At 39.7% G+C, this 25,453-nt stretch overlaps 1 protein-coding gene across 1 annotated transcript in view; it reads left to right on the top strand.

Annotated features, from left to right (window-relative positions):
* The window catches only part of Thada (THADA armadillo repeat containing), a 296,591-nt gene that overhangs the window by 26,049 nt on the left and 245,089 nt on the right, over nucleotides 1-25,453 (top strand). Inside the window, exons 16-22 of the mRNA XM_055619015.1 lie at nucleotides 1,571-1,725; nucleotides 4,417-4,624; nucleotides 7,556-7,691; nucleotides 7,961-8,097; nucleotides 10,907-11,065; nucleotides 13,391-13,548; nucleotides 21,007-21,116. Of these exons, the coding sequence (XP_055474990.1) occupies nucleotides 1,571-1,725; nucleotides 4,417-4,624; nucleotides 7,556-7,691; nucleotides 7,961-8,097; nucleotides 10,907-11,065; nucleotides 13,391-13,548; nucleotides 21,007-21,116 (1,063 nt within the window). The remainder of the gene's footprint in view (nucleotides 1-1,570; nucleotides 1,726-4,416; nucleotides 4,625-7,555; nucleotides 7,692-7,960; nucleotides 8,098-10,906; nucleotides 11,066-13,390; nucleotides 13,549-21,006; nucleotides 21,117-25,453) is intronic.

Below are 25,453 nucleotides of genomic sequence, written 5' to 3'. Positions count from 1 at the left end.
AAGGATAATTCTGTAATCAGTAAATAGATTGAAGCAGTAATCAAGACCTCCCAGCATTTGGATATGATGATATATGCTTTTAATCCCAACACTTGAAGGGCTGAGGCAGGAGGATCTCAGATTAGAAGGCAACCTGTTGCACATAGCCAAGACCTTGTCTTAAAACAAATAAATAATCAAAAAAGTATTCTAACAAAGCAAAGTCAGGACAAGTGCCTTTACTGGTAAATTCCATCAGATAATAAGAGGTATCCCTTCTCACAGTCTTTCACAGAACTGAAGAGGAGGGATGACTTCCTAACTCATGCTGTAAAGCTCATTAGAAAGGCAAATAAGGTTCTGTAAGAGGCCCAGCAAGATGGCTCAGTGGGTGAAGGCCTTACTGCCAAGCCTGCCTCCCTAGTTTAGTCCCTAACTCGCACATGGTGGAAGGAGAGAACTGACTCTTGCAGGTTGTTCTTAACCTCTACACATGTACCATGGCATGTGTGTGCATGCCCAGGCCCCCACAAATAAAGACATGCAATAAAAAATGTAAAAATAGAGGCTCTGTCAGAAAACTGTAGACCAGTATCTTTATGAATACAGATGCAGAAGCTTCAGGAAGGTACTACAGCAAACAAAACCCAGCAGCATATTAAACATACTGTCCACAGGACTGGAGAAATGGCCAAGTGGATAAGAGTAATCCCTGCACCTGTAGAACACTCAGGTGCGAGTCCAGGACCCACATGGAAACTCACAACTGTCTATAACTCTACTTCCAGGGAATCTTATCCCCTCTTTTGACTTCTGTGGACACTAGGAACATATGTGGTATACATACATATATGTAGGCAAAACACTCATATGCATAAAATAAAAAATTAATTCTCAAAATGAAATACACACTATGATCATGTAGATTTTATGTCAGCAATTTGGGTCAAAATAGAAGATTATAGGAAACGTCATGCTTATCAGTATGTGCCAGCCAGCTTACTTTTTAGACTTTGGATCTTGGGTCAGTAAGCTTTTTGTTTGTTTGTTTTAAAGATTTATTTTATGCACACGAACGTTCATCTGCCTGCATGTATCTTCTGTGTTCCTGGTGCCCACCAAGGCCAGAGATGGCATTGGGTTTCCTGGACTGGAGTTACAGATGGCTATGAGATACCGCATGGGTGTTCCATAAGAGCAGCAAGTAATATTTAGCTTCTAAATCATCTTTTTAGCCCCATGAAGATTTTTAAAAAGGCGTGTTCCTAAATTTATTTGTTTATTTTTATTTTAAAAGTAACTAAGTGATCTTTCAGACTTTTTGAAAAGGAATGCAGTGTTTTTAATCCTTAGAAATAGCTGTTATATATTTGTAAAGCTGTAGTACTTTGTCATTTGAAGAGATGAAGTTTTATACTATTGTGCATAGTGTATTCTGTGGAAAGTATGAAATGAAATCTTACTGTGTGTGGAGCAGGAAGTATGAGTTCTTGTACTGATCTTACATAAATATTTGCCCAGATAACTTTGAGCCATTGATTTTTTTTAAATAATTAATTTTTAAATGATGTCATTTATTTAAAATTTTAAGGCAACATCCAAACAGTATATCAGCTGAGTCATGATATTGATGCTGGCCGTTTCCACATACTCCTGGAATGCTTTGCGAGTACTTTTGAAGAAGTGAAAACGTTAGCATTCGATCTTCTGATGAAGCTGTCATCAGTAACAGCTGCACACCTCCAGGTATTTGGGTTTTACTCATGTAAATATGTGTGAACGTAGAACTTTTGTTTAATCTTACTTAAGGCAGTCAGAATTGTCCCAGCTGTTTGCCTCCTTAGGTCTTTTGAGTATTTCTTTCAGTTATTATCTGATCCTGCAGGGGTGGGAAATGGTAAAAATCCACATCATTGGGCTATACTTTTAAAAATTGCTTTGATGGAAATGGAGGTGTAGGAGGCAGTAGGATTTGCTATTTACAAGCTAATTGGTAGATTTCAGTTTTGTGGTCTCCACAGTTCACTTGGGCTTGTAATATTCGCTCAAAACATATCACTTACAGTAATTTTGAGGTTTTAAAGATAATCTTCCTGATTAGCAGACCGAGAAGCTGAGTGGAAATGAGGTGGAGAATGTGTTTCTGGTCTTTCAAAAAGCAGTAGCTAAACCAAGACTGAAACCTCAAAATATTTGAGGTTAGCAGCAGTTCTCAGCTGAGGCACTCACCCCAGCCCTCTGCCTAACACTGTTCTTCCTGCCCTGGATAGGAAACAAAGATGGGATTAGGAGTAAGGGCACAATGTAAAGGGGGGGTGCATTGGACCCCAGGGATGTGGGGTTACCAGGAACATAGTGGGTATAGAGCTTTGCTACAGCCTTCCTTCCCTTAGCACTCTCCAGAGGCCAAGGGGCCTGAGGGCTGCAGCTGCTATATTCAGGATATGACATATAGCTTGACATCGTCTTATAGGGGTAGGATTCAGAAGAGCAGCGCCAGACTGACAGCATTGTGTTGTTGCTTCTGTGTCTTTGGTGTGGCATTGCAAGCTCTCGGGGTACCATTGTTCTGACTTGGTCCAGGTTAGGAATTGCTGCCCAGAATCTTATCTGTGCCTGTAGTCTTCCAGGGTGCCTTTATGAGCATAGGATTCTTTGGTGCTTTCTGCTCAACTCCTGTGCCCTGTGGAATTTAAAAACAGATTTTTCTTCTATCAGCACAATCTCCTTTACTGTTCATCTCATGTAGCTTTTTATCATATAGATTAGCTATGCCTCATTCCTTTCAAATAATTTTTGAGAACTCTGAGTGAGAAGGTAAATTATAGAAAGGCCTGGTACTTACAGAACCTGTGAAGGACTCTGAAAGGACCTGCCTCTTTAATTCCATGAACATGTGCTTGCCACAGAGATACTGTGGAATCTAAGAAATTTTTGCCTCATGTGGTTTAAGTGAGGATTTTGGTTATAGTATCAGGTCTTGTTGCATGTTAGTAAAATGGTTGACATAAATATTTAAGATTTTAAAATAGGGCAGGCAAGATGGCTCAGTAGCTAAAGGTGCTCGTCTCCATGCTGGGTGACCTGGGTTTTGTCTCTGCACTCTACATGACAGAGGGAGAGAAACAGTTCTTTTAGTTGTCCCCTGACCACCACGTGAGTACCATAGTGTGCGGTGTGCAAGTTCCTTTCAGCTCCCTACCCCCAAATAAATAATGTAATTAAAAGATTTGATCACCTTCTACTTAAAAAATAATTTAAAAATATTGATTATGTATTTCCACTGTACTGTATCCTATATCTTGTCTGGTACATAATTTTTTGAACAGTTTAAGTTAATATTAAAATATTCCTTGAACATTAGCCTAAACACTCTAATACCCTGTGTATGTGTAATAAATGTCTATGATGGCATGTCTTTCTGATATGTCCTTACTATTCGTCTGATTTACTTCCATTCTTTCTGTGGAGCTACAAATCCTACATCTTTATGGTGCATTAATATTTTAAGTTTTCGAATTACATTTCCATTTATTTGTGTGTTCGCGTGCGTGCGTGCGTGCGTGCGTGGGTGTTTAGGTCAGAGGACAGCCTGCAGAAGTTGATTCTCTTTTTACACCATGTTGGTTCCAGTGATCTGACTCAAGTTGTTAGGCACTGTGTCATCTCTAGAGTCTCTTGTATTAATATTTTGATCAAAAGGAATAAAACTCTTTTCAGTTTTTAGGCTGTTTATTTTGTCGCTTACTGACTTAAAGGTAGTGTAGTTTAAGATTTACTGTAATATCAAGTAGAAAAGAATTTGGATAGAAACAAACTGATATTCAAATAAGTGTGTTTGCTATCTACTGTTTTGAAATTGTTTGACATATTAAATGTCAGTGTACTAATAATCAAATCCAGAAATGAGTTTCTAATCCCTCCTGTTAGGTAGTTCTTGAACAGTCCAAAAAGAATCATAATATTATTGAGCAACTGCACACGGATGTCCAGAGTGGTGAACATGCAGCTGTAACTGTGGGGTTAACTGGGATCCATGTCTTCTGTCGCCGGTCTAGTGCCCTTTCCGAGTTGTTACAGTGAGCTCTCCCTTGTTCTGTGCACAACATGAGTAGAGCTTTACCTGACACACGGGTGTAAGAGTTTGGATGCCCAGTTCCGTCTGGTCCTTTGTTCTCCACTCGTGTGGAGTTTTTAGCGTGAGGAGCCAGTTTTTTGGAAAGGGAGACAGGGAAAGGACAAGAACATGGCTCAGATCAAACGTAAGCTGGGAGCTGTACCAAGTACTATGACAGGGTGGCCTGGGTTCATGAAGAAAATCAGTGCACCATCGCTTGAGTTCATAAGGGCCTCACCCAGTTGGTGGGCAGTGAGTTGAAATACATTGTTCCTTCAAGTTCCTTTCTGCGTGGTGACTGAGACTGTGCTCTGCTTTAGGATTCGGAGATGCTGCAAGGCCTGTTCCAGGCAGCACTGGAGCTCAGCACCAGCACGAAACCATATGACTGTGTGACAGCCTCCTACCTGCTGAACTTGCTGATATGGCAGGATGCTTTGCCAGCCTCCCTGTCGGCCTCCTCAGCACAACAGCTCACACATGGAGTGCGAGAGAAGTCTGTTGTGGTGGAAAAGAACACTTTAGTAGGTTTGTATTGAGAAGGCGACCTTTTGTTGTAACTTACAAACTCTGTATTTTATTTTCTATTTGGTTAGAGTACCTATTGGCTGGATATTCACTTGCTTGTATTTTAAGAATTTGCCAACACATATGAGAACATGTGTACCATTTATGCAAATTAAATTTACTCATCTTTAATACTTCTTTTTCTTTTTGTTTTGTTTATTTGAGACAAGATTTCTCTGAGTAGCTCTTTGTCCTGGAACTAGCTCTGTAGACCAGGCTGCCCTCAAACTTGGAGACCTGCCTGCTTCTGCCTTCTTTTTTTTTTTTTTTGCTTCTGCCTTCTTAATGCTGGCATTAAAGTGTGCACCACCGCCACCTGACTAACACCTGTTTCTAAACAGAAGAATTATGCTAAATAAGTAGATACACAAGTATACATTAATAAGGCACATTTTAAGAAGAACAACTTCTTTTCTTTTTTACTCAAAATACACTTTTTCCTATGTTATTATTATTATTTTTTTGTGACCATAGACAGATCATCTTCATTATGTCTGTACAAAGCAGAGTTACTTTGATGTTGGGATATTTTATCCAATCACCTCTCTACCTCATATTTTAAATTATTTTTTAAAACTTAGAAAAACACTATGTATATGAGTACGTGCATGTGCTGTACGCACACATGTGTGTGTACACAGAGGCCAGTGGAGAGGATTTGGTGTCCTGTCCTACCATCTGTTTTCTTCTCTTGAAGCAAGCTCTCTCACTGAGCTTGGAGCTGCACTAGGGGCCAGCAAGCCCCGGAGATCCCCCTGTCCATCTGCCACAGAGCTAGGGTTGTGGCTTCCAGCTCCTGCCTGGCTGTGGGATCTGACTCAGGTCCACATGTCTGCGCAGCACAAGACCATTGAGCCATCTCTCCAGCCCTCTACCCTAATTTTTGAGACAGTCTCTTCATTAAACCTGGAACGTGCTGTTTCTGCTGGATTGTCTAGTCAGGGAACCTCCAGAATCTGCCTGTTTCTGCTTGCCACCCCACCACTGCGGTTACAAATGTGTGTATCACACCAAACTTTTATATCAGTGCTGGTGATTGAAACTGGGATCTATAAGGGTTGTCGAGCTCTTCCAGCTTTCCACCTCTTACGCCTCCTTTTTTTGAATAGGATCTGATGTAGCCTTGGTCGACCTGAAGCTTGCTCTGAAGCTTGCTGTGTAGTTAGCAAGCTTCATCCTGTCTTCACCTTCTGAGTGATGAGATTATTGTCATGAGCTGCCTTCCCCAGATAGTGCAGGGTTGTCGCAGGGATTTCCTAGCGGCAGCCCAGGACTGTGCATGCTAGGTAAGCGAACAGCAAGTATAGGACGCAACACTCAGTACCATCGCCTGAAGGGAAATGCAGAGCAAAATCACAGAGGAAAGACTTCATTCCAAGTGGAATAAGAAAACCCCAAATTGTAAATATTAATAGGGTTGTAGAGAAAATAGAATATGCACTGCTAGGATTGAGGCTGTGTACACAGACATTCAGCCTGTAAGTATCCATTGAAATGAAAGCATATGCCCAGGCAAAAATTGTACAAGAGTGTTGGTAGTTTTGTTATCCATACTGGTCTAAAAGCGGCACTAAATCATGTGACATCAGTTGCTAAAGGGATAAGTGTGTTATGCCTGTACAGTGGTCTGTTATTCAGCCATATGAAAGAATGAAGTATTGCTACAGCTTGATGAACTTTGAAAGACATTATGAGACCTGATTGGAGTCAGTGCAGATCCTTTGTTGTTGTTTTGAGACAGCATCTCACGTATCTCAGGCCGGCTTCCGGTTTGCTATGTAGCCAGGCTGGTTCTGAACTCTGTCTCCCCACCTTAGCTTCCCAAAATTGTAGGGTTACAGGTACATATCCCTTCACCTGGCTAAGAATAGGCAGATTGATAGGGACAGAGTAAGTCAGTGGTTACAAAAAGCAGAGCAAAGCTACAGGAGTGATCACTGCTGCTGAGTACAGTTTCTTTTATGTGTGTGTGTACTATGTGTCACTGGCAATGAAATGTTCTAGATAATGTTTATGTTTGTGTATATATGATGACAGAAAAATTATTGACTTGTCCACTCTGATTTTTATTGCATTTATTGTATGTGTGTTTGTGCAACAGTATGGATGTCAGGACAACTTCAGGAGCCAATTCTCTTCTACCACGACTGGATCTAGGGATCTAACTCAGGTCATCACGATTGACTGAAAGCTCCTTTACCCTCTAAGCCATCTTACTGGCCCAACTTGTACACATATGAATTTCATGGTGTCTGAATTCTATTTTGAATACACTGTCACTAAGTGTCATTTTTGGCCAATTAGCCCTTGTTACATGGTCCTGGAGTCTGACACCCATCTAGAGGGTGGCTCAGAGTGAATGTCATCATGAACCCTGGCAAATAAGTGAATGAATTCTGTTCTTTAGTAGTGTCTTAACTAGAAATTGGTAACAGGCTTTGATACCCCTGAGAAATCTAGGGGCTGGGAGATGACTCCTTTGGTGGGGTGCTTGCTGTGCTGACTTGAGGATCTGAGTTGTGATTGTCAGCATCTATGTAAAAAGCCAGGTGTGGCGATGTGCACCTGCCATTCCAGCCTCGGAGGCAGAGACACGGTGCTTCTCCAAGCTAACCAGCCAGCCAGCAAGCCTCACTGAGCCTACGTTCAGAAAGACCCTGCCTTCAGCAAATAAGGTGGGATCGATTGGATAAGATATCCAGCGTGGAGAAGAGCCCAGCCAGAGGTCTCTGGCTTTCACTTGTACATATGCACACACATGCACACGTTTGCGTGTGTAATATGTACAGAATCTCTAGTAGAACTTTTAGTTGATTGAGCTGGCTGTAATATTTTTCTAATTATAACTGTTTTATAACTGAGGCTATTTCAGTTTCTGTTTGCTTTTTCTAGTTATTAAATGCTTGATGGAAAATCTTGAGGATGAAATATCTCAGGCTGAGAACTCTCTGCTTCAGGCCGCATCTTCATTTCCAATGTATGGGAGAGTCCACTGTATAACAAGAGCTTTCCAGAAGTTGCCTCTCAAGTAAGAATGTCCACAGCTATATTTTGTTTTAGAAATGTGCTTATGTCTGATCTGTAGATTCTTAGTGGAGCGTGCCTTGGGAAAGGAATGCCTTAAAAAGAATTGAAAATTAGATTTAGTTATCTACCCATACATACATGTTTTGAGCTCCTAATATTTTATATACCACATAGTTTTAAGCCACAGATTCTTTCACCTCCTTTTTGTGTTAATTTTCTTTTCAAATGAGTTTTTGCATTTTAATGTAAATGTCTGTACTGTGTTTGCAGCGACCTGCGGCTGGTGGGTGAGTGGAGGACAGTGCTGGGGAAGCTTCTGCTCCTGTCCTACAGGCTTTCTGCTGTGGTGTCTCCTGTCATCCAGAGCTCCTCCCCCGAAGGCCTCATCCCTATGGACACTGACTCAGGTCAGCAGATGAGGGTCCGTGCAGTTCTGTCTCTTGTATATCTCCTTCTTATTCCTTTGGAGAGATACAAAAGCTAAATCCAGGGGAAAATATTTTCTCATGCTATTTCTAATCTTTTAATAATACTTGCAACTATTAAAAAGCTGGGCATGGTGGCACATGCCTTTAACCCAGCACTTGGGGAGGCAGAGACAGGCAGATCTCTGTAAGTTCAAGGCCAGCCTTGTCTATAGAGAGAGTCCAGGACAGCCAGGACTATACAGAGAAACCCTGTCTTGAAAAACCAAAGGGGGAAAAAGTCCCCAGCAGGAGAGACATTTTACACAGATGTGAAGTCACCAGTAAGGTGCCCTTGTTTCTGTAAACACACTCATCTGTCTGTCTGTAAGCAAGCACTGTAATCCATTGAGTTATCATTAAAAAAAAAAAAAAAAAAAAAAAGAGTTGGAGACATGAAGTAGATGAGGGACTACTTGGAACAAAGGAGGAGGTAATAGCAGTGAGGAGGACCAGAGATGGTAATATAAGGGAAATATGCTCTAAATTTATATACATTGGTATACCCATTATGTATAACCAATAAAAAAATAAAAAGACCAAAAAAGTTGCAAACACTCTTTATACAAAATGACCACCAAGCTCCAGGGAACCAGGTGATTAACAAGATTAGTTGGGTTTTATAGTACTGTTTTTCAGAGCAGGTAGTACAAATCTGTGAGGTAGGCTGCTGATGGAGTGGTCAGAAAAGACAGCTTGCTGGGAATGTGAAATGGACAAAGACCAGATGATGGAAGAAATGGAAGGAAATCGTTACCCACAATTGAACTCGGGAATTCTCATCTGCTTTTTTTCTCATGTCTCTGCCTCTTTGCATATGTTCCTTCATTGGATCTCTGTGCAGGTCAGGGCTTTAGGGCTGCTTGGCAGTCTCCCCCCTCATACCCAGTGCATGTCCGTTTTCTTTCAGGGTTAAAAACTCCTGGTTAAAATATTTTTCCTTTTTCATTTCATCTTCTCATTCTCTCCAGGTAATTTTCGGTTTTCTTAGCTTATTCTAGATCTTTCCATATGAATTTCCCTGTAATCCTTCTAATAATGTTCAAATTACTTTTTCCTAACCATATCATTTATAATTTGAATGACACATAGTCTTTAGCCTTTTGTTTTGTCTCACTTCAATACTTTAGTGCCCTCTGACCATGTCCTATAGTGGTTTGTCATCTGCTCGCTGTCCAGTTTGTGTCCTAATGCTCTTCTCCCCAGGATCTGCCCTTCAGGAAACTAATTTTATAGGAGTGGTGTCTGTGTTTTTCTGCCTTGTGATGAAAATCAGTGATAATTCATGATTCTAAGACAGAGTTAGTTATTTGGCTCATGTTAATCTAAATACTGAATTTTGATGCTTTAGTTCTCTTGGTACATAGTACTAAGGAATAAGAAACATGCAGATTCTTGTTAGTAGTCATTGGCTCAGGCAAGTACTGGTAGATCCTGAATAAGAGATAGTGAATGTTTCAGTTCCCTAATGTAAATAGAGCTTGCAGAGTATGCATAAGAGGTTTTGTTGTCAGATAGGGAAGATCTGGGCAGATTCAGGAGAAATAATGGGCAGAGAGGGGAAATAATATAATCAAAATATATTGTATGGGAAAATGTAAAAGAAAATAAAAAAGATTTTAAATTTAAGAAAGCTTGTCTTAGATACTGTCTTTAGCTACAGACTTTTCCTGAATGTTCCCTTTTCTTTTTCCTTGCTCTTTATATTTTTTCCTGCCACTTGCCTTTTTTATAGGCCATATATTTTGAACCCCCTTGAGAAAGGTGTGCTCAAGAGCCAGCTAGATGGATAGAATTCTTAAAACTTTGTTCTGATCATTTCTCTTTTTCTGTACTCTTTCATGGCTTCCTCCCCCCCCAACCCCCCGGAGAGGGGTTATTGTTAATTTTTCCCCTGGCTGTTAAAATTTGCTGTTTTGACAAGATCTCAAGGAAGCAACAAATAAGCATAAGATGTTGGTTGAATGCCCACAAAGACAATTTGAGCTGTGAATTTCCCATAATGCCTGAATAGTTGTTTGCTGTCTGTGCCTCCTCCTACATTTTTCTGTTCATCCCATGTGATGGGTTACTTGTTCATACTTTCTAAAAACTAGAGCTTGGGTGACTTACTACCCATCCACCATCCCATTAATTCAGCCCGATTTCCTGAACCTCTGTGCTGAGTCAGGTTTGTTTTAGGCACTGGTGACTCAGCAGTGAACAAAGGGCTGCCTTTCTATACTTTACTCCTTCTCTAGTGAGTGCCTGGCAAGTAAAAAAAGACATTTCATGAAATATTAGCACTGTTCATCATGCTGAGAAGGCCATGTTTTCCCCTTTTCTAAGCCAAATATGGCATCTTCATATGCCTATGTTACAAAAGGTTATGTGGTGTTGATTTTTTTTTTAAGCTATTATAATACAGTTTTATTTTTCAATTTCTCTAACTTACATTGTAGGCTAGAAAACAGGTTCTCCTGTACTTCTTGCACATGATTAAGCACTGTCTCTGAGAATCTAGATAACTCAGGAAAACAGTCATGTTAGCCTTTGAACGGTGGGTGTTTGAACTGTGTTTTTCATCTCTTCAGCCTAAACTGTCATATCTAAGAGTAAACACTACTATCATGAAGCCCCTATGTAACTTTCATCTACATCCTCTGAGTACAGCTGACTTTCACTGTGGAAAATTACAGCAAATTTGAGTTAGTTGAGGAAACCTGCACTTGACTTGGGACTGGGCATTCATGCATATTTACATTTTCTGCAGAGTCAGCAAGCCGATTGCAAGTCATTCTCAATGAGATTCAGCCACGGGACACAAATGAGTACTTCAGCCAAGCCAAAATGCTGAAAGAATGTGATAGCTTTGATTTGGAGGACTTGAGTACCAGTGTCTCCAATATTGATAGTTCTACAGAAATCAAAGGTAAGGAAGATGAAACTGTTGTAATAACAGTGGTATTAGTTTCTGTGTGTGTGTGTCTATGGACTGTGTGTGTTTTTGTGTTGCTGGGGCTTGAACTCAGCCCTGTAAGGCATGCTAGGCTAGTGTTAGACTAATGAACCTATACCACTGTACACTGACCACAAGTATTTCAGTAATTTAAAATACACAGACTTTCTTTTTAAAAATTGTTTTATTTTAAATAATGTGTGTGTGCACACGTGTGCAGATGTGCGTGTATGCACACACCTAAAGTGCAGGTGTCTGTGTAGGCCAGAGGTGTCAGATCCTCATGGAGCTGAAGTTGTAGGCAGTTGTGAGTTGCCTGATGTGGATGCTGAAACCTGACTTGGGTACTATAAGAGTGTACACGCTCTTAACTGCTGAGCCATCTTTCCAGTCTAGAACGCCCTTTGGATAATAAAAGAGCGTGCAGATCTGCAGAACATTTCTGGAAAACAAAGTTTTTCTTCTTAATTTGGGTTTTGAAATGACTTCATAAGAGCTTTACCAGAAAATGGAACACCTGACTTCAACATAGATGATGCTACAACACAAAGCTTTTGGCTATAAGACCCTGTAACAGCCCAGCTGGTGATAGCAGGGCACATGATGATGATGATTTGGGTGATGCCACCCAAATCTTCTTCCTTTGCTGGTGTCTGCTGTGGGAGTTCTTGAAATCAGTATCCTTTTAAAGGAAATCATAACCCCGAACAGAGTATGTGCTTCTGTGTTATACCAAGCCTCCAGAATTCTAGTCTGTGTGGTTTACTTTATCAGCTGTTACTGATAAAAAGTTACCACAAGCAGTAATTTCTTAGTGATTTATCCTGTGGCTGTGTTCTCCACTAGGTGGGGTTATTGTCTTGCAAAAAATTCTCTTTGCAATTGTATCTTTAAAATTATAAAAATATGTTTTCACTGTAGCCGTGAAATATAAATTTAAAGCAAAGTCATGTTCCATTTCCTCCCCAGTTCCCCCCTTTTGTGTAGAAGCCTTTCTACCCATGCTGTGTGTATATGTGTAAGTGTATTTATTCTTTTAGTTCAGTAAGCTTTTCTTACAAAAGCAAGTGAGTAGAATAAGCTTTTGTTAACTTTTTTTTAAATCTTAATAGGTTTTTTAATACCAGTGCTAAAATACACCTACAACTAAGATAAGAGAATAAGTAAGAGTACATTTAGGTTATTGCCGTGTGATTTAAATATATTTTGAAAGATAATTGTTACTTTATATTGGTTTTAAAAGTTCTGTGTGGGGCTGAAGAGATAGCTCAGCAGTTAAGAGCACTGGCTGTTCTTTTGAAGGCTCTAGGTTCAGTCCTAGCACTCACATGCTGTTTACAACAGTCTGTAACTCTAGTTCCAGGGGATCCATTACCTTTCTTTGGCCTCTGTGAGCACCAGGCACACATGTACACAGATACACAAGCAAGCAAAGCACTCATGTGCATTTAAAAAAAAAAAAAATGAAAAGGAGAGAAAGGAAGGAAGAAAAAAGAGAGAAAGAAAGAAAAGATGAAAAGATGGATTAAAAGTTTTGTCTTAGGGTCTGGAGCAGTGGCTTAATGGTTAAGAGCACTTGCTCTTCCAGAGGACCTGGGTTCCATTTCCAGCACCAGTGTCAAGTGGCTCACAATGGCCTGTAACTCTAGGAGATCCAATGTCCTCTGATTGCCACAGGCACTCTCACACATGTGGCGTGACACACGTACACACAATAAATTAATAGAAATAAAATCTTCAAAAATAAATGTTCAAAAATAAATCTTTAAAAAAAAAATCTCTCTTAGGAAAGCATGGAAGACCATGCTGAAATCCTAGCACCCAGGAGGCTAGATGAGGAGGGTTGTGAGTCTGGGGCAGTCAGAGCTACATAAGGAGACCCTGTGTATAAAAAGCAAAACCAAAATACCAACAATAGGTTTATCCATTCCGTAACTGACAAAACAACCATTCTCACCAAAGTAAAGAAGAAGTACTTTTCTTTTTTTAAATAATCAACCACGTAGTACTTTATGTGTGACAGAGAGCTGGAAAGTTTGTTTCATCAATATTCAAACGGCAGCCCTAAGTTTTGAGGCAGTATTGTGTTTCATTTTAATTTTTTTGGAAGTAACTAAAAGCTAACATGTTTCTTCCTCATAGTGTGTGTTCTTCAAATATTAATGTGTTTTGTTTTCTCTGAATAAATAGAACATATGACAGATTTGTTTGTTCAAACAGATCATTCTTGGGGAAATTATGAATAAGCGTGTTCTGAGAAACCTGAGATGTGCAATAGTTTTTGTTTTGTTCCTTAAGGTAAAGAAGGAAAAACATGTGACGTAACGGCTCAGATGGTCCTGGTGTGCTGCTGGAGGAGTATGAAGGAAGTCGCTTTACTTCTAGGCTCGGTCTGCCAACTCCTCCCTATGCAGCCTGGGCCAGAATCTTCCAATGGGTTATTAACAGTGCAGCAGGTAAGGGACATACGTGGTTATGCCTCCAGGTGTCATTTTTGGCCAAGGCATAAGCTGCGATGTGTAGACCAGCTTTTAAGAAAAGGTTTGAACCTTAAATATTTTAAAGGTACCAACCAGGAAAAAGTACATGGAAATTATGATAGTAGACCTTACAGTGTATTTTAAAAATACGGCATTTTAAAAAGTATTTTATATCAATAATTACAGATTTGCCTCACTTTTGACTTCAATATTATTTAAATTTTTATTTTTCTTTTGACATACGTAAATTTGAATTTTAGCTGAAATTGTCTATCTAGTAAGCTCCACAACTCTTAAAAATTTCAAAGGAATAAAAAGTACCATTGGTTGATCATGGCTCTCTTGTTTCCTACTTCTTCAAATATAAAGTTGTAGTCACTTTAGTGTTTTTGGATGACTTTCATTGAAGACCACAAAGTTAGCTCAGCATCTGGGGCTGTTCAAGGGATGGAGTGCAGTGTTTACAAGAAATTAGCTTACCACAAGCATTTCATTTGGAAATATTTTAGATTTATTAGATTTCTGTTTTTAATTGATTCCTTCTTCCTTTCCATATGGTTTCAACAAACCCATTTCCCACAGTTTCCCAGCAAAGATATATAGTGTGTACTTTCCTTTTTTAACCTTTTCAAATAAAGATAAATTTCCCCTTTAGGGTATAACGACATTCAAGAACAAAACAAATATTGTAGTATGCTAATGCTGATTATTTCTACAATAACCACGTGACTAGTGCCATGGAAATAATGCTAATATTTTTATTCTCACACTCTGGCTCATGTGCTTCCATCTGGCTAACAGCTGGGCCAGTGATGTTGCAAGGCCTTGGAAAAGCACAGGGCGAAGGAGCGCTCATGTGGGCGGCATGTTCCTCAGTTGACTCTTCCACATCAAATAGGCCTTGGTGTCCTAGAGCTACTTGGAGCCATTACTCCAGCTGGCTCTAGTGCCAATGCCTGCTTCTTGCTGAAGAATCCAGTTATGATCAGCTGTTTCACGGTGTGAGTCCATCATCTTGTTAGGAAGTAAACACATGCTAAAAGCCTTTGACTTGTCAGTCTCTCTCTTCAAGAACAAACTAACAGAAATACAGTTTGCTTTTTCACTGTAACTGAGAAAGGCTTGAAAGCTCTCCATGAAAATTATTTTGCCTTGACTCCCTTTCCATTACACCCAAAGTTTATATTGTAATGAATTTATGTGGAACAGCCATGTTAAAATTGGGAACTAATGTAAGAGATGTTTGTTTTTTTCCAAAAAAAACAAAACAAAACAAAAAAACAAAAAGGAACTAAAAATAAATAGTCTTAAACTAAAGAATTCTTCAGTGACTGTTTTGCATGAATAAATGAATAAGTAGACACCTGCCCACTAATGAAAAAGCACTACTCTCTATTTTTATGAGCTGCTCAGTCTTCTAGTGTGCTTTTTACATGATAACTTCATGTGTAGTTGTGTAAGAAGACATTGGCTTGATGAAGGATCTGGGGTATGTGTAATTGCTGTGTGCTAACAGAAACTGTTCTGTGTAGAAAGCTTTACTCTTGGTTTTGTTGGTTATTAAACAAATAGCTTAGGAACATTTAGTCCGTGAAAGTCCTCTCATCCAGAAATTAATGTCATTTACATTACTATAGGATTTCTTTCCTAAACATAAAATTGCTTCTTTTAAAATTTTTTTTATTTAAGTATTTTAGACTTGCTTATTTTATGGGTGTTTGCTTGCATATATATGTGCTTCAGATGTGTGCCTGGTACCTGTAGAGGTCAGAAGAGGTCATCAGATCCCCTGGAACTAGAATTACAGATGGTTGTGAGCCACCATGTGAATACTGGGAACTGAACCCTTACCTTAGGTCCTTTTGTAAGAACAGCAAGAGCTCTTAATTGCTGGCTAGCTCTTCATCCCATTTACTTACTTTTGAGACAAGGTCTTGTTATGTAGCCCAGCTTGGCTTTCCAAATGTTGACAGCCAGTCCTAATTCTGCTTCCATAAATAAAAAGTAGTCCCATGTATTAATACTTTTAAGAGTTAAAAATGGAAATGAAAGAACATTAATTTTCAGCAGGGTAACTGGCTGTATCTAAGTTACATTCAAACTTCCAAGGACATAGTTGCCCTGGCAAAGCTACATTTGCTGTATTTGTGACAAAACCACCAATTTGAAAGTTCACCCTTCAGACGAGAGTGACCACACCAGACTCACCCCTGTAAAGCTAAAATGCTGATCCTTAGCCTGCGTCTCTTTATCACCTTTCACTCTTGACTCACAGTTCCATAGGTAACTGTTATTTCTCTTGCCCAGTTCTTTTTAAGATCACCCTGGTTTTATGGCCTTTGTTAAGGGATGGTCACTTAAGTAGAGCACACACAAAGATGATTTACAGCAGGCTGACAGAAAGCAGCATGGCAGTTGGGGGACTTGTGCTGCTGTAAGGAGAGGAGAGCTGGTGCTTGCTTTTTTAATTCCAGTTTTCCAGTGCTATTTCATTGAAGGTTTATCTCTGTGGTACTCTCCAGCTCCTTAGCTATGATGAAACTGCAGCCCCTGCTTACTCATTACCTAGCTTGCTTCCTCAGACAGGAACCCAGTTTTCTCCTTCCCATCATGGGCTCACGTGGCACAGTGCTCTCTTTGTTCTGAAAGGCTCATTTAGGTTTTCTTTAGGTTGAATTTTCCCTCCTTCAATTACCCAGGCCAGTTTTCTTAAGCAATAAAAGATAACTCACTACTGGAGTTTTCAGTGCTTGATCCTTCCCATTGAGCTTTCTTGTGAAGCACTGTGCTCTCCCTAGCTTCTTTGAGAAGAAATCATTCACCTTGTAGCATGTCTGACTTTGCTTCTGCTCTGTAATCACATAGTGAAAGGTTCTTTCAGAGTGTCCCTGTACTAGAGGCAGAGATAATGCTGCTTTGACGGCTGTAAGGGGAGACCCTTGAAGAGGGCGCAGTGCACCCAGCCTTATCTCACTGCTTCCTGACTCGCAGCTGTGCGTCGAGGTTTCTGACTTGATGTTTTGCTGATAGACTTTTGCTTGGTATTTTGTTGGACCTTTTTCCAGTGGGATGGTCTATACTGATCTTTAAATGCCTACTGGTTTTTAAAACAACTTCTGTGTTGAATGTCAGTTCTTTTGTAGATTTCCCCTAATATTTCTTTCTTTTTTTCTTTCTTCTCCTTTTTTTTTTTTTTTTTTTTTTTTTTTGTGGTTGTTTTTGTTTTTGCAAGACAGGGTTTCTTTGTGTAATAGCCCTGGCTGTCCTAGACTCTGTAGACCAGGCTGGCCTTGAATTCACAGAGTTCCGCCTGCCTCTGCCTCCTGAGTGCTGGGATTAAATTCGTGCACCACTAATATTCTAAAGATCACCTTACACAGAAGTTGTGTGAATAAACATATTGCCAATGAGTAGAAAAAGTCCTGCTTTAGATTCTGCTGTTACTGAGTGATCAGTAGTCCTGACTGGGTGGTCCGTTTCCTCTGTTGTGTCATTATTTACATTTTTGTGATGGATTACAGATGGAATACTGGTATTCATAAATCACAAAGGAATTGCCATTTGTTTTATTTATTTATACTTATATTTTAGAAATTATAAATAAGTATATTGAACTCTCGTGAGTGGAAGTTATAACTTTTAAGCTTTGCAATGAACTTTAGATAAGAGCACATCATTTAGCTGCCTATTTATTGACTGTCTTACTACATGGATGTTGTGGGAATATAAAGAAGACTTTGGTTCTCTGATCTCAAAGAACTTAGTAATATAGTAATGAAACAAAGCAAGGATCCACTCTGCAAACTCAGGCCTGAAGGGCAACAGTTACAGTGGCTCATGCTGAGAAAAATAGACTTGCTGGGAAGGCAGTCTCTGCACACTAGAAGAACTTTGTGATGACATAGAGGAACAGTATTTGGATTTTAAAGAAATTCTAATTATTAGTAAGAAATCATTAAGTTGGAGAAAGGGTGGTTTTAAGCATTAATTATTTTATTAGGGTTTAAACTTCAGTGAAGCAGCCCATGTAACCAAAATGGAATTACAGTCCTCCAACTGTAGACATTCCCAAGGTTATAAGACATGGTTCTGCTTTAAACTCAGAATCTGATTTAACGGTTACCATTTTGTAGTACAATGGCAAACTGAAAGTGAACATTTACAGATTGCTAATTTATCTGATGGTAAGCTATAATGCCTGGAGACATGGCAAGTAGCTGTTTTTCCCTGTTGTTTGTGACTTATAAATTTATAAAAGGTGCTAATTTGCTTTAGAGTGTTATAAAAAGTGAAGTAGGATATGTTAAATTTAAAAGGTAGTGCCATGTTTAACTGTAAGATTAGCAATCAGCACCCCCCCCCCCCTTAACCTTCATTTTCTTCTAAATATTCTGAGACATGTGTGTTCTGGCTTGTGCCTGTAATCCTAGTACTTGGGAGGCTGAGGCAGGAGGCTCATCAGGGAATCAAGGCCAACCTTACCTAGGTAGTGATTTTCAGGCAAGCCTGAACTATAGAATGCGATCTTGGTTCAATTAAAAATAATAATAAAACATCCTGGGAGAATCATTTTTGGTTTTGCTTTTAAATGTTAAAACTTTGTAAAACGAAACAAAGCAAAACACAAAACATTATCCAAAAAAGAAAACTCTTTGAACTTCTGAAACTTGGTTTCATATTTTCAGCCTTTTCATTTTAAAAATTAAGTTGGCAAGTTTTAGGCTAGTGAGATAGTGTAGTGTGCAAAGTGCTTTCTGCCCAGTTGATCCCTGGGACGCACATGGTGGAAGGACAGAACAGACTCTTACAGTCTGTCCTCTGACCTCTGTAGGCAGCTCACACATGCACATGCACATGAATAAAAAAATGTGATCATTTTTTTAATAGTTCTGTTTCTGATTCTTACTTTTGTTACCCATTTTCTGAGTGGTATGAGTCAACTCTGTTCTCTGTAGTCTGCTTGTGCACTGAGAGGCTGTCAGCAGGATGCTTCTGACCATTCACTTGCTCACACAGCCATTAATCTGCCCTGTCTTCTGCCTTTAGGAACTGGGTTCCTCCGCCCTTTTCATGCCCGCCTTTACTGTTGTCCAGTATAGAGCCTCTAAGTCACTCATCTGGCTCTGCCTGTCCTCGTCTGCACATGCTGGATTTGGACCCAGCAAAGTGTCTGGTTGCTAGCAGCTACTTAGTGAGTGCTCATTGTTTATTGTAACCTTTTCACATAGTAATTGGTCTTTGGTTTACCTGAACATATACCCTGTGTGAGATGTGAGGGTGAACTCTCTTCTGATTTTATAATGCAACAGGCATTCCTTTCTGGAAGTGTTGTGCAGCTGTCATCACCCCGGCATATTAGTTTCCCTACAGGTCTAAACTGAAAGCCTCCTGAGGTCACATGTCTTCTTTTTCATCTTTTTTTGTCTGCCCCAGCTGTAAGCTGCAAAGAATTGGACAGGATGTCAAAAAACACTTGAAAAAAAAATCTTATATAAGTCTGCAAAGGCAAAAAATTCACATTTGTTTGGACATTAAATGTAAAATAAAATGAAATAAATAAAATAAAATGACATATCACTCTTGTCCTCAGAGTATCACTCTCATTCCTAAGGTCAGGATTCCTAAGGACCCTCAAGGCTGAGGGTCCACTTGAGAAGGCCACCCACCACATGCTTTAGTTTTATTATATGCTTTTTTTTTTTTTTTTTTTTTTTTAGCTCCTTTGCAGGGAGTTAGCATAAAGGAAGCAAAGAAAAAGTGACCTCTGCTTAAGGAGAAGATGGTGGACTTTTGCAAGTCCTCAGAGAAACCCTTTGTGAATAGTGTTTGTCTTTATTGAAGAGGGTCACAGTATCTGTATCCCATTTTAGGGAAAATAAGTAAGGAAAAGGCTTTTTTTTTTGGTCTTTATTTTCTCTGTTCTGAAATATTTTCTTATCTTCTTAATAACCTTTTACTATTGTAATGATAGAAATGATGCCTTGAGAAAAAGCTTTAGCTGAAGGACATAGCATATAACTCTGAAATAGGGTTTTTAAAAATTCATCAAGCGGCTCTTGTGTGGGTTTTGTTGGTTTTCACGTCTGTTGCTGCATGTGTCAGTCTTTATGATGCGTACACTCTGAGTGGAGATGCTGGCCTGTTCTGAACTTGCTATTTAACTGAAACACCAATGCCTATGAGTAAGCGCCATTAGTACCCTAAGCGTACAGAAGAAAACGAGGTTGCTCACACTGTTTTGTCTCTGATGTATGCAGAACCCTAAGCCAGTTCCTGCTGAGGGGAAAGTGTTCCTGTTAGCAGATTTGAGGTACCATGGGGCAGCTTCCCTGTTCACCATACTGTGATCTATGTGTGCACGGTGGGTGGATTATAGCTTTATAAAAAGTCTGGATTTTCTAAAGTCTACAGCCACCAAATCTGTCACCAAGTAACATGAAGCCCAGCAGGACTAACTAGTTTGGCTCTTCTCTTTGTTCAGAACAACAAATACAACTAATTGTCAGTTATGTTTTCTTTAAAATTAATTGGTATGCTTTGTATTTAATCTTACCTAGAGAAAGACAGAGTGTTGAGGAGTGATGGTGTGCCATTCCGGCAGAGTCCATGGTTTTACTTAAAGTGCTGCTGTTGACTTTTAGGATGGCCTTTTGCTAAGCCTCACTTGTAGTCTTAGTGTATCTCTAGGATGTAATGTGAATGGATGAAAAGGTCTTTGCATGGATAACATTCATACTTGCTCAGCAGTGCAACTGTGCTTCGTATTGTTGAACCGCATACTGTAAAATGGTTGCAGTAGTAAATTTCTTATGTGTATTTTACTGCAATAAATGCAAAATATTTGAAGAGTAAACATAATTATCTCAGAATCATTTATATGAGTCTGTTACCTTTTATGATTTTATGTTGGTGTTAAGTGACGCAGGCTAACAGAACATACTATGAAATTTGCAAATCTGGCATGGGGAGGCATTCTAATGTAGCAATTAAAGATGGATGACTGCCTGGTTTTTGTCCTGCTTCCTTGCTGTGTGACCTTAGATTAAGTTACTTAGCCTTTCTGTGCCCAAGTTTCCCCACTGTGGACTACAGATAGCAATAGTATTTATTTCATGAAATTCCCTATGACTGTTAAATAAGGTGGTATAAAAAAGGCTTAATGTAGGTGTGGTAGCATACATTTGGAATCCCTGTTGGAGGTGAAGAACAAGAGTTTAGGGTTATTCCTGACTACACAGCAAGTTCAAGGCCACCCACAACTGCCTGAGACCCTGTCTCAAAAAGCATCAGAAGGGTGCTTAACACACAATGATGTATCACATAGCCAATGTTAAATGGATATATAAGTACAGGTTCTGAATTATATTTCTGATATGTATTAATGCAGCTACAAATTAAGCATAACTTGAACATTTTGTCTATTTTTTTTTTAAGGTTAAAGAAATAGGAGATTACTTTAAACAACATCTTTTACAATCCAGACACAGAGGAGCATTTGAACTGGCTTATACTGGTTTTGTGAAACTCACTGAAATATTAAACAGGTAAAACAAATATCCCTTTATGTAGGATGTTTTACAGAGCAGACTAAAGCCATGTGCATGGAGTAGATGTTGCTTGTGTCTTTTCATGTTGGAAAGGATGAAGACTGGTTGGCTGCAGAACTCAAAAGAGACGGCTTTCTTAGGTTCCATTGTGTGATTGACTGTAGGTGACTGAGTGAATTGTCCAACCTACACAGCTTTCTCACCTAATGCGACTGAAGTGAACTCAAAAGACTTTGCCCAAAATAGGTCTGAGGTTACTGTTTCTTTTGATTCGATGAAATGAATGTTTTGTCTGTTTGAAAATAACTTGGCATTTAGAATCAAATAAGCCTGGGCTTCTTTGCGTGTACTTTCAGGGAAAAAAACATAAGGATTTTGTCTTTTTCTTTATAGTTTTATTTTATAGAAAAATCTTAATGTAACAAAAATAGACACAATTCATCTTACCTGGAAAAATATTTAGATCTCATGTATTTAACCAAATGTGTATTTTTAACGTTATTCATGCTGATAATTTCATTCATTCATATAATAGATTTCCTCTGAAAGGATTGCAAGGAAACCTTAAGTTACCTATGACTTTGGGCTGCTAAGAGATTTACATCTTGATTATTTGTGAAGTGTTCCCTACGCCGATTCCTGGTAAAAAAACATTTCTAAGATGTCTTGTCAGTTATAGATTTCATAGAGTATCTTTAAATGATACTTTTAAATGTCCCTGACATTAAACTAGTGACCTTTAAAGTATTTTATTTTATTTTAAATCGTGTGTGTGTGTGTGTGTCCATGAGTGAGCATGTGGACAGGAGTGCAGGTGCTTGTGGAAGCTAGAAAAGAACATTGGATTCCCTCAATCTGGAATTACAGGTGGTTGTGAGCCACCTGATATAGGCGCAAGGAACCAAATTCTGGTCTCTTGTAAGAAGTAAGGACTCTCAAATACTGAGCCATGTTTCTAGCTTTATAAACTACTCACTTGAAAATATTTTAGCTTTTCTGAGCTGAAGAGATGACTCAGCAGTTAAGAGCAGTGGCTGAATGGGCCTGGGTTCAGTTCCAAGCAACCACTTGGTGGCTTACAACCATCTGTAATGGGATCTGATGCCCTCCATTGGCATCAGATCATATATGCAGACAAAGCATTCATGTATACAGGTAAATATTTAAAAAAAATACCTAGCTTATCAATTCTTTGTTTCTATTGTAGACATGATATGAGTGTTCTTTTTTTCACAATGCAGTATAGTCCACTCCTTCAAATCAGTAAATGAATGTTAGCTGTGTGCTTTGCATCATGCTTGTGTTGGAGAATATAATACCTCATCATGAGACATACTTTCTGTTATTAAAGAGCTCGTGAGGTATGAGGGCAATCTGGCTACGACATTTGTCATCGTGTTGATGGATAGGATTGATTCTGCTATTCTGTCTAGCTAGACAATGTGTATATCTTTCTGTGGTGGTTTAAATAGAAATGGTGCCCATAGACTCATGTGATTGGCTTCTTGGCCCGTAGGGAGTGGCACTCTTAGGGGATGTGGCCTCGTTGGCGAAAGTGTGATACTGAAGGGGCGGGCTTTGAAGTCTCACATGCTCAAGAGAAGCTGAGTGTAGCACATCTCTCCCTGCTGCTTGTAGATCAAAATGCAGAGCTCTCAGCACCAGCACCACGCTGCTGGCTACATGCCGCTGGCCTACGCCGCCACATTTCCTGCCATGACAGTAATGGACTAAACCTTGGAAAGTGTGAGCCAGCACCAGTTAAATGTTTCCCTTTGTAAGAGTCATGGTGTCTCTACCTAGCAGTAAAACCCAGACTAAGACAGGTTACATGTATGTCCTTTCTGAAGCTGTATCCTCACTTGAAAAAGGATGACCTTCCCTAAAGGGAAGGACCTTTCCCAAAGAGGAGGATTTTTCTTCAAGAGTGTAAGGATATATGTGTCCCTTGTTGTAACCTCAAAAAAAGAGCTTATGGTTTAGTTTGGGAAATAAGGGTAAAATTCAGAATATTAACAGGAAGTATGTTATAGATCTCTATTGGTCAGGAGGGTTACTGGTTATGACCACTCAGCATCACAGTGGATGTGTGTTAGCTTAATACCACCTGAGAAAGTAAGATCTATGTATGTGAACAGGATGAAACTGCTGAATACTGTATGAAACTGATAAATCTTAAAGGGATGCCAGAGAGAGGAAGCACCAAGGAGAAGTTGTTAGCTCTTTGTGGAGAAAGTGAACTTGCGAGCATGCATGAGTGAGGTTTAAGGACACAGGAGAAAGAGTAGATTCAGATGTCTCATTGTTAGGCAGACAGCCTTCCTTAGTGCTGCTGTTGCTCAACTAGATGGATTTAGACCAAATTGTTCTGTCCTGCACAACTTGATTTGCTATAGTAGGGATAGCAGAAGCACTGTGGTGTTTTTGTTCTGTTTTGTGTTTTTATCTTGTCCAAAAGAACAGCAATATGTGATGCAGGCTCTTAGCTCTGTGTACACCCATTCCACTGACTGACAGAGTGTACAGTCACCCTCTTATCCCCTGAGCTCATCATCTCTAAAAGAGAGTGCTTGTTCCACCTACGGTCTCTCTGGAGTTTGTTGTCTAGAGCACATAAATTATTTTTAAAGATTCTTTTGCAATATACTGTTTCCTACAAATGTCAGATCCTGAGAGCTTGATGTTTGTTTAGAGGTTGTGGTCTCCATTGGGACATTCAGCAAAATAGATTTAATGACTGTTAAGGAGTACCTAAATTCAGTTTTAGCAGCTTAAGTCTGAGTTGATATGGGCTTCCTCTGTTGACAGCTCTGAGATTGACACAAAGGTGGGATATTTCACTTAACATTTCTCCTCCTGTGGGCAACTTTATTGAATGATGAAAAGAAAGCTATAGACATTTTATTGTATCTCCCGATTTTGTGAGATAGAAATTAGGGCAAGGCTAAGCTGGGTAGTTTTCCTCAGGGCAGTTACTGAGTTTAATCAGTGCCATTTAACTGTCCAGTGAAGTGGTAAGGGGTCTCTTTTGGCTGTGCTCACATCTCTGGCATTTTGGGTAGTGGGATAGTTAGGAGACTGGACCTGCTGGGTGGATGAACTGACTACATGACTGTTTCATGGTATGGGAAGATTTTATTGTGGATCCAAGAGAAAACAGCCAGAGGTCTCTGGAAGATTCTAGAACAGAGAGAGAAAAGTAGACTTGGCATGGCCAGTACACGGGACATGCCCTGTTTTATCTATGGTCGGGTGAGATAGCAGCGGACAGAGATTTGCCAAAGAAAAATGTCTTAAATGACAAAGGAGAGACATCTTTTTCCATGTGCTGGGTGCTCAGCAGGGTTAGAGAAGTTGCCTGACGCACTTTCAAAGCAGTAGTAGAGTCCGAGAGCCAACAGACATAGCATAGGTGGTTCCAAGGTGACACTTACCTGAGTACCAGAAGAGAACAGGTGAGTGAAGAAATGGCTGAAGAGATGGACTCAAACATTTGGAGTCGAATATGACGGGTGACAGAAGCCAGCAGAAACAAATGATCCATATCTTTGGAGACTCAAATCAGCAGCTTGGTTTGGTTAGTGAGGCTGGGCCACTTGAATCTCTGTCCCTCCTGAGTGTTCATTACCAGATGTATAAACTAACAACAAACTCCTTAGTATGCTTAAGGGGATGGTTTTTATTGTGAATGGAGAGAGAGAAAGAGAGAGAGAATAACCAGAGGCACCTGGAAGAGTGCAGAGTAGAGAAAAAAAGCAACAGACTGGACATGGCCAGGGCTATCTGTGGGAGCTGGGCAAAAAGCAGGGGACAGAAAATAGGACTGTGACTAGTGAGAGTAGTTAGAGCCAGAGCTGAGAATAGTGTTAATAGCTAAAGAGCTGATGAGAGTTTAGGGTAGAAGAGTAGGTAAGAAGGGCTAGGATGTATAGTAAATACTTGTGAGTAAATACCACAGACTGAGGGAACCTGCAGGCTAGCCTGGACTTTGATATGCTGATAGATGCCATGGGCATATGTTAATTGGAAAGCCATGTGTCCCTTTTGCCAGGAGTAAGGAAAATGACTCCTTTTGGCAGATAGGGACCAGTTTCACAAGTTCTTGAGGGATTCTGTTTTTATCTAACAGCCAGAAGTCCTCCTGTAGCCAAGGTCGAGCTCATTTCTGAATATTTGGACTGCCTTTTGGAGTTTCCTTTGGACCTGACAGTTGGGACCACAAGCGGCCTCCTACTCAGCATGGCAGGTTTGAGGTAGCTGAGCTATGGAGCAGAAAGCTCCAGCTAGAAGCTGTATTATCTTTTCTGCCTAGTAGCCTGGCAACTCTAATAGCA

The sequence above is a fragment of the Psammomys obesus genome, unplaced genomic scaffold (genome assembly GCF_907164565.1).
Source record: "Psammomys obesus unplaced genomic scaffold, mPsaObe1.curated_primary_1811, whole genome shotgun sequence".
Taxonomy (NCBI): domain Eukaryota; kingdom Metazoa; phylum Chordata; class Mammalia; order Rodentia; family Muridae; genus Psammomys; species Psammomys obesus.
This window is presented reverse-complemented; position numbering and strand designations above follow the sequence as displayed.